At 38.2% G+C, this 13162-nt stretch overlaps 2 protein-coding genes across 3 annotated transcripts in view; one reads left to right on the forward strand and one right to left on the reverse strand.

Annotated features, from left to right (window-relative positions):
* Window positions 1–13162, forward strand: part of LOC134647345 (syndecan) — a 518229-nt gene that overhangs the window by 303582 nt on the left and 201485 nt on the right. The window lies entirely within an intron of this gene.
* LOC134647664 (lipase 3-like) lies at window positions 50–2909 on the reverse strand. Its single transcript, XM_063502020.1, has 5 exons — window positions 2826–2909; window positions 1971–2166; window positions 1266–1642; window positions 847–1002; window positions 50–441 (listed from the first exon to the last, which is right to left on the reverse strand). Exons 1-5 carry the CDS (start codon window positions 2889–2891, stop codon window positions 64–66), a joined length of 1173 nt encoding a protein of 390 aa, XP_063358090.1. The 5' UTR covers window positions 2892–2909; the 3' UTR covers window positions 50–63.

Below are 13162 nucleotides of genomic sequence, written 5' to 3' on the forward strand. Positions count from 1 at the left end.
CATATATTAGGTATGTACTTTTCTTCCAAAAATAAAAACAAATCAAATTAAATTAGATTACACTCAAAACTGGTTTAATGCCTCAATTATGTAATCGTTCACCAATTCCTTAGAGTCTTTTGCGAAAATATAATCCTCATGCTTAAACGTATCTTTCTCGATTTTCCTGACTTTTGTATTGGACATCACAGCGGCCATTGCTAGGACATCTATCTCGTGTAAGACGGAATCGCTAAGCGAATAGTGCATGGTTACATTAACGGTGATTTTGCTGAGATCGAATGATGGTGGGGTGAGGGATCGGTAGACTCGAAGGTTGGTCAACGGGCCGTAGTCCCAACGTCTGAACAGTCCGTCTTTGATGTTTTGGCCGAAGTGGGCTAACTGCTTGAGCGAGCAACCGCCCATTTCAGGCATGACGGGTAAGGTTAGACGGTCACCCTGAAAATAAAAACTAAACTAAAAGCTTTGACGAGGCGAAATCTTTGAGATTGGTGCAGTTGCGAGGAAGCAATCGGGAAAAAATACTGCAGACCGTACCGCCTCCATAATATATTTTATCTCAAGATAGTTTTATCGATTGCTTATTGAATAGGGTATTAGCTACTCGTATTTGTACCTATTTAATACCTATGTTGACGGCAACTTCATACATTTATAATTTAAGTTTTAAACAAAAATCAAGAGTGCTTTTGGCGGCAAAAGCTTTAAACAAATATCAAGGGGTTGAAGAGCGTATTAGGTCTCTTCATGTAACTTTCGGTAAATGCAAAAGGTTCCCAAAAAGAAGAAATAATCATTAAATTCAAAAATGGATTCATAAGTATCATACAAAATCAAACCCACCATTAAATAAGGTACTCCGATCGTTTCACAGAAAGCCTTGTACTCCTCATCTCCAGCGCAGTAATCGACGACTCCATTTTGTTCGATTGTCTGTTTCTCGGACCGTCTTAAAGCGTCGGACGATATTTCCACTATTCCTAGGCGAGTACCCCAAGTCTGGAAACATTGATTTTTTTAAATAACTTTCTTGCTGTAATTTATGCGTGCGCCAAAACCGTCAAACAGTAGACAGAAACACGCAGAATATTATACGCATTTTGCATTCACAGTAGTAGTGTCGCCTCTTTCGTTTTTATTACCTACCTTATCAGACAGATTATTTCCATTTTAATTAAACACTATTAATTAAATAATTAAACCCACGAGTAGCGACCTACTTGTGTGTTTTCGCTTATAAGGATTTCAACTGAAATACTCACGTGTATAATGCTTCCAAAATCAGAGAGCCTTCTCAAACGTGCGGAGGGGAAATTCTCCATATATCCAACACCGGCCAACAGATGAGCGCTCGCAATCTTCTTATTACTATACTCAGGGTTCATCGAAGATAGGACTAAGAAGACTGTCCCTCCCTGGGAGTGCCCGATGTAGTGCAACTTCTCCTGGCCGGTGAACGCAAGTGCGTAGTCTATCATCGCTGGGAGGTCGATAGTACCGACGTCTTCCCAGCTGTAGTCGAAGAATTCCAACTTCTCTTTGGAGTCATCAGGGTTGAGAGAGATGTGTTGCCGGGAATATCTGTTGCCGCGCTGGTTGCCCATCCACACGTCGTAGCCGGCGTCAGCTAGGTTGTATGCTGGAATAAGTACCATTACACTGTTGATCATTTAAGAAGGTAACTAGGTACTTTTTACACGACTACGGCAACGCAAAAGGAGGGTTATGATTTTAAATTATAAAATGAACTGCACAAAATCTGGCACCTAAAGACATTTCATCCGTTTTTAGCACTCTGTTTTTTAGTTTTCTTTTACTACCTATATTTCCAGTGCACCACTTAACAAATGTTGACTGTTCCATCCTTTACTAGGCTGTAGGTTCTAGAAGGATAGGCGTTCCTCGAATTATCTTGGCGTGATCGCGATTACGGCCTTCTATCACAGTATTTTTATTGGGGCACTTACCAATGGCATATTCAGGGTCCATATACACGAAATGGCTAGAGGCGCTCATGAGACCATGCATCACGAAAACAACGGGCCTCGGTCCTGGAGACCCGTCTCTCCCATGGGGTATGCGGTGCAAGCTCAGGACATAGCCGTCTTTTGTGGTCACCTGATGGAGCTCGGCGGGATAACCTTGCCACTTTATTCTTTCGATCTGAACAGAGGGGTTCATGTTGGAACTGAATTAAGTACAAGAAAAATTATATTTTGATTGTAAGGAATTCACAAACCGTGTACGTCTGGTAAGATTAAAATGGGTGCTAGATGTTAGACAATCGGTAGAATAGGTATGTCCGCTTAAAGATATTCCGAGCTGCATTGCATACATTTTCGGCTTGCTGACCAGACCAGAAAATATCCCAATGAAATAACAGTCAGGAACTCGGAAGAGTCGGAAGTCTTCAACTAAACTTATGAAATTATTGTCACAAGGTGTAACGTCCCAAATAAGCCAAATAAAATAGGAAGAGCACGGGAATTTATCAGAAATAACTAATATACTAACATTGACAGTTTTGAATGATTCACGGTTAGTTTCACTAGACTTATATCGACCGGCAATACAAAAGGTATTCACGGTTCATATCCCGGTCGATATAAGTCTAGTGATACTAAGATTGAATAATTTTACGGTTTAGACTCCGTCGTCGTGAACGCTGCTCGCACTGTTAGTGCTTGAGAAAGGAGACGCTAGGGTCTCCGAAACATGTCGCGCGAATGACTTAAAACAAGTGAGTCTAAACCGTAAAATTATTCAATTGTGAATACCTATTTAATATTTCTAACACTTGTATTGCAAAGCACTAAACTTACAAATCTATTATTCCTACTCTCCACGACATCAGTCTGCGCAGACACCGACATCACCCCAAGCAACATCACGAACAGAACTCGCGCCTCCATTTTGTTTACATTTAGTGTGCAAATTGGCAACGCTTGTTTTTAATTCGACGTATTTATTTAGGCTTTATCTGATGAGTTTATCATCGCAAGATATTTAACTGATATATTGAAGATCTTTATCTTTATTATTAAAGGATAGTGAATTGTCAAGGTGGATTTCAAGAACGCATTTAACACCAAGTGATCGCTCCAAGTTCTGTTTGTAAAAATATAATTTGTATTGAAAGTTTTAACAAGAAACGAAATAGTATAGTTTGTCAAAGGACAGTCTCATTTCAAACATAGACTGAGAGAATCATACTGTCTTTGTCTTACACTAGTACTAGCACCCAAAAGAAAAGGATGGGTATAGATTTTTTGTTCTTATTTACTGACAAATTGGTTTGACCAAGTATAACTAGGTACATTTTCTTCTTTATTTTAAGGGGATTCTTGGAACTTCACTCATCATCATTTGTTCTAACTTCTAACCTAGCGATCATACAAACTTATTATAATATGTGTAAACTTTATAAATTTTATCATCGACTCCGTAACTTACAAATAATACGAGTATAATAACCAAGCTGGGTGCGATCACTAGTATTAGAAAAAAGTATCGATATCGAATTAATTAATTTATCCATATAGGAACTCACTATCTGTGAGTAAATTATGCCCCCTAGAATGCGTGATCTGCTAATTATGTATTTAGTAGATTTCAGTTATCTTCAAATTACATCTCCCATGATGGGTATGATTAGATATAATTAATTGACTAATCACTGGGTTTTTAAAATTTACAAATGCGTACAGTCAGCAGCAGAAGTTTCTAAGCAGGCCAGGTGTTCAAAATGATCTTGACTTTATTGTTAAGAGAAGAAGAGCGTGTCAAAGTCATTTTAAACATCTCGCCCGCTTCGCAACTTCTGCTGCTGACTCTACCATCGCCCACACTGTTAACATTGTTAACTGACAGTTCGTAAACTTTATTACAAAAGGCATAAGGTCCACCGATGGACAGAGTGTTGCTGTTTGTATGTGTGACAATTACTTAAATTTTTTTTTAAATACGTGTATGTACTGGTGTAGGTGGGGACATTTCCCGTACATCCTGCCGCGCACAGCCAAGGACGACCTTCAAGAAAAGAGCGTAGGTACTTCATCTTAAGGGCCGGCATCGCACTTGCAGCGCCTCTGGTTTTGCAGGTGTCTATGGGCGACGGTTTCCCAGCTATATCATAAAAAAAAACTTAAACGAAATTTGGCCTAACAAGCTTTCTGCCATTACTGTCCGTACCCTATAAAATAAACTTTACGACTGTGTACAATGTACATCATACCGCGGTATCGATTTAACATAAATCCGGATATTTGATTGTCATAAAATCCGGATATTATGTGATCTGCGTGTGTTTTGGAGTAGAATGCTAAAGTTGCTACGAACGGTACTAATTTGATTTTGGTGCTGCATCTTGAGTTGAGTATTTTATTACGCAGACAAATGACAAATGACGAAATCCAGCACATTTCCACGCAGCTTTTTAGCTAAGCCATCCGACTAAAAAATGGTTTCCTAGTCTTTCCAGAAGTATGAAATACGTACCATCCATAACCGACACTTAAAAAATTAGAAAAGTTGATGGTCCTGGGTTCAAATCCGGGTATTTAAGAGCATTTATTCGTATGATGAGCACGGATATTTGTTCCTGAGTCATGGGTGTTTTCTATGTATTTAAGTATTTATATACTCGTATGTATTATTATATATTACATCGTTGTCTGTAACCAAAACACAAGCTTTATTGAGCTTACCATGGGACTTAGTAAATTTTTGTAATAATGTCCTACACATAATATTTATTTATTTATTTACGTCTGCCATCGTGTGTTGTACATTCGTACCTACTTTGTTTGATACAACTTTGCTACTGAAGTAGTAATAGTAACTTAATCAAAAGATTTTACGACAACGACTTCCTCCGTTATATACAGTAGTAGTAGTGTAGTCTTGAATGTAAATAGTATTATATTACGAAGACAAATTACACGGAATCGGAATTCAGTACAATTCCTCGCAGTCCTATGTAACCGCCACCGCCGGCCCGCGGTCACCCGACAGTTGATCGAATAGTTCGCGGACATTTCGGTTTTCACTTTAGATGCTACCTACCTAGTTTATGGAATTAATAGTAGGTATACTAACGAGCCGCCCCGGCTCAAGACCTTAACAAATTATACACCGAAACCTTCCACAAGTATCACTCTATTGATAGCCTCCTATTAAGGCCCAAGGTCCTACTCACAGAGCATATTAAAGAACTTAAGCCAGTCTTCTCCGAGACCACGGGGACAACGCCGTCCTCGAAACGTCGGAGGTAAATCTTAAAACTTAGATACGCGATTAAGTCCCGCTGTATAATTTAATAATGTGTAATAATCGTGAAAGTTTAAATCAGTGTCATATTAAAGAGGTTAGAACGGCTATCGCGCGCAGTTAGTATCGGAACCGGTGTCGCCGCTCGTTCCTCTCCACATTTCCACATTTCTCGCGCAACGGTAGTAAAAACTTGTGTGCCTGGTGAATGGATACGGCTCCTTTAGACAGATTTGATGTCTGGCTTCTTAATCTGAACGTTATTGTGGCGCAAAAGGCATGTTCACGTTTTTCGGTCAGCGCGGGCGAGTACTAGGCCTAGCATGCGAGTGTTTGCTCATAACCGGCGGCGACACGTACCCTGCTCGCATCGCCATTCTACTTGTTCTGTGGTCCTACTTATAGTACCGATTCAGAAACAGCGCGAAATCAACTCTATTTCCTACAATTTAGGTTCAAATTTCAGTGGCAAATTTTGGATGTTTCGTTTGTATGGCTGGGCCTTAGGAGGATAGGTGAAAACAGCATGAAAATCCGTTCCAGTAGTTTTTGAGTTTATCGCGAAAGGGACTTTGTTTTATAAGGTGCATGTATTTACATTATAGAATCTGTCTCAGTATTGTACATTACATTGAGTCCGTCTATGCTAACTTTGGAGCGATTTGAATAGAACAAAGTGAGAGGGTTTCATTAAAAATTTTACAATAATAATGAAATGGCCACACTTTATCACTGCAAATACCATGCATAGTTAGCTTGGTCCTATTTTAATATTTTATGAATGAGAGATACTTATTTCAGTATATTCAACTCCAAAATTCCCCAACAATAATACAAATTTTTAATTATCTCGATATTCAAAAGAACGAATGAATATCGCTAATTTGTTTAAAAATGAATATGCAACGACCGGCCCAATTCCATGTTAATGAGCTTCATTATGGCTCCATTAAGACCGTCACAGACGGAGCGATAATATATCGGCAGATACCGTAAGATACCGACAGATATCTTAGAGTATCGCTAAGCACCACACACGCCAACGATACTAAAATATACATCGCCCTCTGTGAGAGATACGAAATATACCAAAATATATCGTAATATACCGAGCTATAACATCTTAAGGTAGCTTAAGATGGTTTTCGATAGACATCGTAAGATACCAAAATATATATTACAGCTTCGTGTGTGGACTCTGTCAAATATAGTTTGTCAAAGGACTGCATGTCTCATTTCAAACACAGGCAGAGAGAATCATACTATCTTTGTCTTACACTAGTACTAGCACCCAAAAGAAAAGGATGAGTACCTATAGTATTATGTGTTTTTATTTACTGACAAATTGGTTTGACCAACTACAGTACGTAAAAGATTATCGTAAGATGCCGTATCTTACGGTATCTGCCGATATATTATCGCTCCGTCTGTGACGGGCTTTAGTCAAAAAAAGTTCCAAGGCAGAGACAAAGGCGTCATTAAAAAAGGTAATTGTCATCTGTCAGTGTTATACAAATTTTGCTATGGCGATTTTTATAGAGGATTCTTCGGAAATAACATGTGAATACTGTGTGGCTTTGAAACGATCCTTCTACTGGGTTGCGTTGTCCGCCGTGTTTCCTATGGTCATGTTTACGGCGTTACTGCTCGTAATGTCTGCGGAGTTGGGTTAGTAGTTGTTCTATGGTACAGTCGCCATCAGATACATCGGAGCGCCCGAGGTGCTCAAAATATCTGAACACGCACTCAACGTCATGACAATAGAGGCGTGTTCAGATATTTGTGAGAACCTTGGCCGCTCCGATACCTCAGTCTCCCACCAAGCTCACACCAAGAGTCTCCATATCACCAGAGCTAGGGTTACTCCAGCTCTCCTGGACTTCTTTTTAGCAGTCACTGTGAGACGATATGGGCGTTGCTTTGCAGCAGTTTAGACTACTGTTAATACTATTTTACAGTGTCAAACAATACAGAAAACTAATAAGTAGTGCTTGATTGTCAATTGATGATAATTGATTACCTTACAACCTGAAAATTAAACTGTAGAGTTTCCTGGCGGAACACCCTGCCTGATGGTAAGCGATTACCATAGCCTATACACACAACTCCTAGGATGCCAAATGTTGCGCTTCTTAATTTTTAGAAGAACCTCAATACTTAATCTCCAGTTGTGTAGTAGCCGCTTAGTAAAAGCACTTTATTCAGAGAATAATGTTTTTTTTTAGATTACACAGATTTCGGGAGCACAGAAAATTTCACAAAATACATAATAGAAGCTATATTGGCAATCCTATACCTTCAGCTGATCGTGGCAGCGTCAATTCTGGTCATCACCTTCGCCAAAAGACACTCCCCTATTTTCAAGGTCCACAAGTGGTATTTGAGGTTCCACATCATTGTAATGGTGATCTACGTAGCTCTGAATACTTTGATGACAGCAGTGAATGATTGCTTTCTTCTCTCTTTGACGACCATGTTTTGCGGTATGGCGTATTTTGCGACGGTCTATAGACGAATGAAGAAGAAGAATATATGGTCTGGTTTAAAGAGGATTTGCTAAGGTATTTTGATTACATATTATTTGATTTGGATGGTTTATTATTTTAAGTTTTCTTTTTATTTATTATTAAAAAGATCCTAACCCTCTCAAGACTTAGGGACACCAGAAAAAGGGACGTGTTGTGAACGTAGCACCAAGAACTGATGGTTAAAGTCAGTGCGGAAAGAGAAGAGTCAGAATGGATTGGGTCCCTTATATCCCACGACTCTTCTCTTTCGGCACTGACTCCATATAACTGGCATGGCAGATATTTTTTTTAGCTTAGTAAGCACTACTTATTCCCTTTTAGCAAAGCTTAATAGTAATAGACGTACTATTGTAATTAGAAAGGTGGTCAAAGTATTAAGACAATCTCGTATTTGCACATTCTCTAGTGTAACAAAATCGTAAAAACATACAAGATCGCTTTGTTTACCTTGTTTACGTATAAGAAATCTGAGAGTATTGATATTTACTTATCTTCTCATCTCCAACGTACGGTGCTCCCAAGAATACGGAAGATTAATGTTTGTAAAGGATATGTCTTATATCACAACATGTGTGCATACATATACAGAGCCTGGAAGTTTGTGGCCTAGTTTAAATTTAACGTAACGATAACGTAATAAAACGCGAATATAAGAAATATATTTGACCTTCGCTTTAAAAGTATATATAATTCATTGTCAAAAAATAAGTTTGGTGACAGTTAGAAGTGCATTGTGTCAAACACAAAAATATCACAAATGTATACGCTAACATGCTTGTCACAAGCGAGCCCACCCGGGCAGAATAACTCATGAAACTTACTTAACGTCTTGGCTTCCAAAGGATCAAATACCACGACATAGATAAATATATTTCACATCAACTATGAGGAAAATAAAAAAATCTTAATGATGACACAATCTGATGCTTAAACAGATTATTTAAGCTCAAAAAATAATGTGCAAAAAAATGTAAAAATAGTGTGCTAGAACAGAAAAGTGTTACTTTGATCCCTCCTAGCAGGGAGGAAAAGTGCCACTTTGATCCCTCCTAGCAGGGAGGAAAAGTGCCACTTTGATCCCTCCTAGCAGGGAAGAAAAAGCTCTTTTCCGAATAGGTGGTGTGAAAAATATATTGAATCGATAACACCAAATAAAAGCAGATCGAGTAGCCATGTGTGAATCGCATAAAACTTTCGGACGCATAGTTTTTCATAGTTCATAGAAAGTCAGTAAGGAATTATTCTTGCAACCAACCAAACTATAATGTTTTCACCTCAGCAGCTCGAACAAGGGTACTTTGCTACTTAAAAACAGTGAGCAAAATCGCATTTTGCTCACTGAGTGAGACAAAATGAGCAAAATGCGATTTTGCTCACTCAGTGAGCAAAATGCGATTTTGCTCACTGTTTTTAAGTAGCAAAGTACCCTTGTTCGAGCTGCTGAGGCGAAAATTTAATTGTTGGTATATCTTAAGAAAACATGAGTGAATAGAGGTAAGTGATGAAGAAGGAATACATTTTTCGGGTTCTCTAATATGTTCTCACTGCTGAGGTGAAAAATGTTGTGTACTACACGAGATCAAAGTTATTTACATCTCGTGCGCTTTTGAGTCCCTTACTACGCTCAAGATTCTAAATTAGATTCACTCGCTACGCTCGTGAATCTATTATAGAATCTTTCGCTTGCACGGGACTCAAAATAGGCACTCGAAGAAATATCAAACTTTGATCTCTTGTTGTACAAATAACTATTTTCAAACGCGAAGGGTAGAATGACACATGTCATTTCAATACAATTTTGCGAGATTTGACATTTTTAGGTTATAAATTATGTGGAGATGACAGGTGTCATCCTACATCCTACCCTTCGAGTTTGAAAAATATTATAGCTTGAACCCTAAATGGATCAATAATTCAAGTCTGTGATAGTACTGTATCTAGCAAGGACGTCACCCAGCCTCGAGTAAACGTTAGGGTACGTACAACATATACACTGTCTCCAACACCGTCTTAAATATTCAAAACAACTTTATGACTTTTAAATTAGTTTGTGCAAAGTTTACATACTCGACTGAGTTGCAGTGGGAACATGATAGACAGTAGCTTGACTTTTTTGAGGAAAAAATGTAAACCCAAGTTGGTATTTAAGATTTCGTCTGATGTGTCTATTTCATAAACCAATGCGTTTTATTGCACACTCATACAAAAAAACGTTGCGGTGTTTCATTTATTGACAGTTGTTATACAGGGTGCCCGGTAATTAGTGGATAACCTTCTAACCACCGACATCGACAGAGCACCTTAGGCTGGTCCAGAAAATGCCCTTATAGGTCTAGTAAAAGTTTCGTGGTTTTCGAGATAATCGAACTTTTCTGTCTTTTTTAATTGGAGCTAGCCATTAAAATTTCGATTATCTCGAAAACCACGAAACTTTTACTAGACCTATAAGTGCATTTTCTGGACCAGCCTAAGGTGCTCTGTCGGTGGTTAGAAGGTTATCCACTAATTACCGGGCACCCTGTAGAATATTTTACCTACTGAGGCGCTACAGATGACTACGATTTATCTCTTCTAGTGTTATCAGAAGTGGACAGTGGACATGCTGATAAAATTTTATTTATACCATTATTATTACTAATATTCGCCTATCTTCCTTTAATTTTAGAGACAACCGCACACATCTGTTATTTGTATGTGCCATAAAAGCCAATTCAAACGTACACTGACATAAAAATGATATCTAATGATTTCTATTAGTTATCTTGCATTTCGCTCGTACTTGTCCTAACGTGTATTGGCGCGAGCGAAACGCGTGATAACCAAATGATATGATGTCAGTGTCCATTCTAATTGGTCTGTAAGTTAACACAATTCACTGCTACCGCGAGCTACGCGCTACGAGCGTAGCCCATAACTCAGGAAAAACTGTAGCGAGAAGCGCCTGCGCACAGAACCGGCAGGGCTATAGCCGCGAAAATCGAAGTCCGCAAATTGCGGGCATTTTTCTCTGTCACTGTAATTACGCCTTCATTAGAGTAAAAGAGAAAGATCCCAGCAATTGCGAATTTCGGTTTACGCGGTAGCCCCTCTGGTCACTGGCTGTGAATGTGATAACTGATAAGCTATTTATAAACCTATTTATAAGCTATTTATAATTATATATGTCACACAATACTGTTTGTTTTGAAGACTGGTAAATATAATTTAAGTAATAATTAATAATTTCTTTTTCTTTCTGCGGTTATTATGTATGCTGAACCTCCAGGTCTGTTTCTTAAGTACACTACATGTGACTGTTTGTGTTCTAAATAAATAAAAAAACCGAAGTAGTCGTGGTACTGTTTACACCAGTCATACTGTGCCAAAACCACTCACAAGTTGTGTTCATCCGTATTCTAAAGGCTCGGAAAGATTACCGTTTCAGTTAGATTGGGGCTGAATAAACTAAGACCTAACTAGGTATATAAACTAGATATCTTATAGCTCATAAATTGATCCCTGATCTCCATTCAGTGGAGGATTTGTAAAAATGATTTTTTACTTAAGTATTTCAGGGACCCAAAGATATTTGAGATGATTTCTCGTAAATATATTTAAATGTATTTCTTCCACGTTTAATAAACTGGAGTCGTTAGTTTTATTCCGTTTCAAATTCCAGTTTTCTGGTTCGTAAACGATTATACAGTTAGCGAAACTAAGGTTCCGTCCTTCCGCCACACAGGCGCGTTTTCCGGGCGGGGCGTGAGCGTTTTATATGTAAACGCGGCGCGCCCCGCTCACGCCCCGCCCGGAAAACGCGCCTGTGTGACGAACCTTTAGCTTAGTGCCCCTGCAACAAATAGTTGCTGACATGAAAAAGACAAAACATCAAATAAAAACATGTCAGTTTCTATGACCGTTCAGGTTCAAAGTATTCAAACTGCTATTGGCAACAAAAAACTTGATAGTTAGTTACTATCTTAAAGTAGAGAGGTGTTCTAAATTACCTTCACAGTCTTATTCTCTTACTTAACAATAAAGTCGGGTCAATATCATTTTGAACACCTGGCCCGCTTAGCAACTTCTGTTGCTGACTGTACATAATTAATAGGACATGCAAAACAATAGTGTTCTTCACATTTGTCATCCGAAAACATGTCATTTTCCATGACCACGAAAAAGATCCAAAACAAAATCCTCATCGTCAACCCAAAACGTGATAGTTATCTCAAAGCTTCTCAAAGTTTATGTAAATGCGGCAACTTGGGCCCAGCAAATCGGATTACGACTCCACCTTAGGAATTGGGGCACGGAATTATGCTCGGGAGCACTGATCATTTAACCGACAACGCCGGCGAGGTTATGACTTCGCTAAGTGGTTTATTGAACTCAGTTCGTCAACTATACAGATTACCTATACTGGAGTGGACGGATAGTTTTGCTTGTTCAAATATGATAATCAGGGTAGTTAATAGGAAATATTAACTATACGTACAGATATGTACAGTAAGCTGCAGAGATAACTGACCCCCTGCAAACAAATTTCGACGCAGGGGGCCAGTTATCTCTGCAGCTTATTGTACGTACGTTTTTAGCCGGGAAGCCAGGTTTAGGGCGTTAGCCGCGTAAGCTGAAGACGCCGGGTCGAATCCGGCCTTAGCTACTGGAGGACGTGGTAAATTTTTCTTTAGTGTATTGCAATCAGAAATATTTAATAAAATTATTTGATTTGTTCCCTAAGCTAAGTATTCAATTAAATTCAAAAATAATTTATTCAAGTAGGCTTAATAATGAATTAATAAGCACTTTTGACAAGTCATACAAAGTATACGTAAATATTACAATGATTAATTAAAACAGTAGTATACTTAATCGGGGTTATTACTGTTTTTGATACTTGTGACCTATTTTGCCTACCTTACTGTATTATTCAAGTAGATATAGTGATATTCCTTAATTAATACGAAGCTCTTGTCTTACAAACTTGTGTAAATTATTTGTCTGGAATATGTTTTGTCTCTTTCACTTGACAAGTTATTAAATGTACTACTAAAAGTAATTGAATACAATATAAATTTCAGGGATGTATACAGATATGTAGTATTTGATAGTACCTAACTCTTCAACAATATCTTGTTCTTATTCATCCTAATGACTCCATACAAACTATTGCGAGAGCTTTCTTTTCTTTATAAGTAATTATTTAACTCGCAGACTAATGCTTTCCCAGTGTTATAAGCTTGATTAAATAACAAGTTGTATTTAGAATTTCTGAGGCATTACATAAATGTCATAAGCTGAAATAAGTATTCAGTTCTAATCCGACCCTTTATAATTCTTTCCTATCACAATAAGTAGAAAATTCGCTGAAGTAATATTACATT

The sequence above is a fragment of the Cydia amplana genome, chromosome 4 (assembly GCF_948474715.1).
Source record: "Cydia amplana chromosome 4, ilCydAmpl1.1, whole genome shotgun sequence".
NCBI lineage: Eukaryota > Metazoa > Arthropoda > Insecta > Lepidoptera > Tortricidae > Cydia > Cydia amplana.

Bases quoted from the DNA above. Each gene is read 5' to 3' on its own strand.
- LOC134647664 (XM_063502020.1), bottom strand. From the start codon at position 2,891: ATGTTGCTTGGGGTGATGTCGGTGTCTGCGCAGACTGATGTCGTGGAG. The intron at 2,167-2,825 runs GTAAGTTTAGTG...CCCTCTGTTCAG, and splicing joins AGAGTAGGAATAATAGATTT to ATCGAAAGAATAAAGTGGCA. The intron at 1,003-1,265 runs GTGAGTATTTCA...CAATGTTTCCAG, and splicing joins ATTTTGGAAGCATTATACAC to ACTTGGGGTACTCGCCTAGG.